This window comes from Dendroctonus ponderosae, unplaced genomic scaffold (genome assembly GCF_020466585.1).
Source record: "Dendroctonus ponderosae isolate FM_Combo_2020 unplaced genomic scaffold, Dpon_F_20191213v2 Dpon_F_20191213_6, whole genome shotgun sequence".
Lineage (NCBI taxonomy): Eukaryota > Metazoa > Arthropoda > Insecta > Coleoptera > Curculionidae > Dendroctonus > Dendroctonus ponderosae.
In genome coordinates, this window is record NW_026018814.1 from 12,949,098 (window position 1) to 12,950,839 (window position 1,742).

Sequence of the window (1,742 nt, forward strand, 5' to 3'; positions counted from 1 at the left end):
CCACCTACTACCATACTTGTCTTTGTTTATGATTTGCATTCACTTTCAATTTCGTTCGTTATTGTTCTTGACCTATCTACTCAAACGCTTTCAATGGAACATGCACAGAAGAGGCAAAAAAAACAACCCGCAAACAATTTGCAAATTTAGTAGAGCTTGTGGAGGAAAATAAAGTTTATTTCCAAGACCATTTACCAATTGTTCTAATAAAGCTAACCTTATAAGACCACCAAAAGACATATTTTTGTTTTAAATCAAAACATAGCTATAAGACAAAACTACGCTCTTATTAAACACATTTGTTTTATTTATTCCCCGAGGTGAACTTCGAGGGACGCACGTTCAGTTCGATAAGATTATATTTCTAATACAACGTTCGTCGATAACGTGAGCCTGTTAAAGGTATTACTGATACAACACACCAGTTGGAGCCACATAACGTGTTTGACGGATAACATGCACATTAAAGTTAACGTGAGTGATACAGCACAGGGCTGATTATTAAAAATTACCTGTTAAATATACGTCTTCAAGATGAAATATTGGCGTGTTTAAAGCTGTATTCAATATCTTTTCAGCCACGTCTCCAGACATACAATAGCTTGTTCCCGAAATATAACTCGGATATATGTCGTAGGGAAACAAGTAACTTGGCCCAGCGTACCTAAATATCCAGACAAGTGGTTAGGGAAAGTACATAACTGATAATTAACTCTATGCTCACCATTTATCTCCAGAGGACCGTATAGGTCTAGAACCGCAAATAGCAGAACCCATGAGCAAATTATCAGTCTGATTCCTTGTCATTAAGTCATCAATAAGCTTAGGCAAATTTAGATAGATATCGTCGTCTATCTTCAAGAGATATTTCGCTTTGCTTTGGCACTTCAGGGTAAAAAGTTTCAACATCATTGCAGATTTCAACGTGAGATTGTTGTACGTATCGTAAAAACTTTCTTGAACTATATCGTTGTTTAGGAGATACTCTTCGGTGATATTTTTCTAAAAAAATACCAACGCAGTTAATTCGTTAATTCACGCAATTCAGTTAATGTTGCAATCAATGGGCAGTAACAAGCTACGTATTTTTTTAATAGGTCGCATTGCTAATCTTTTACATCCTACATGGAGGTGATAGCCAACCGCAGCCTTACCTGTATATCTATATCAGTCGTTTGGCCTAACAAAAAGTAGAGAGATATATTGTGTCCCATCACGCTTCTATCCCGACCCCAAGTTTTTCGAATTACTCTTCGCGCTTCAAAACCAGACGGGCTGGAAATGCAAACTATCACTAAGAACGACGGTTTATCACAGAAATCTTTAGGCATTATCGTTGCAGTCAGCGCTTCCCTATGTATATAATGGTTCAGGTTGCGGCTGATATTGAACTCCCAACCAGGAACTTCGGCTAAAAAGAATAAATTTTTGAAAATCTAACGTTTGTTTAATTTATTAATTGTGGTTGTGGCGGTGGTGTGGTTGATAAAATAGTATACCTCAAGAAAATATAACCTTCGAACTATAAGATCTATGAGGTTCCAGATTAATTTGTATTTAGTACCAGATTTATACTATGCACCAGATAATTAGCGAGAAAGGGCTACATCCCTTCCATATATGTAAGATACACCTGACACGAGAACACATTAAATGTCTGGCAATAAAGAACACCGGTACAAATTGAGCAACAATTTATCAACACAATACGAGAAGCTGCTCAAAATGTTATCCCAGCAATG

The 1,742-nt window shown here is 36.7% G+C and overlaps 1 protein-coding gene across 2 annotated transcripts in view; it reads right to left on the minus strand.

Moving 5' to 3' along the window:
* LOC109546560 (beta-1,3-galactosyltransferase 1) overlaps positions 1-1,742 on the minus strand; it is an 8,141-nt gene that overhangs the window by 3,850 nt on the left and 2,549 nt on the right. For both annotated transcript variants that reach the window (XM_048667430.1, XM_048667431.1), the window contains exons 2-4: positions 1,155-1,411; positions 725-1,002; positions 512-664 (exon numbers count right to left, since the gene is read on the minus strand). In XM_048667430.1, the coding sequence (XP_048523387.1) occupies positions 512-664; positions 725-1,002; positions 1,155-1,411 (688 nt within the window). The remainder of the gene's footprint in view (positions 1-511; positions 665-724; positions 1,003-1,154; positions 1,412-1,742) is intronic.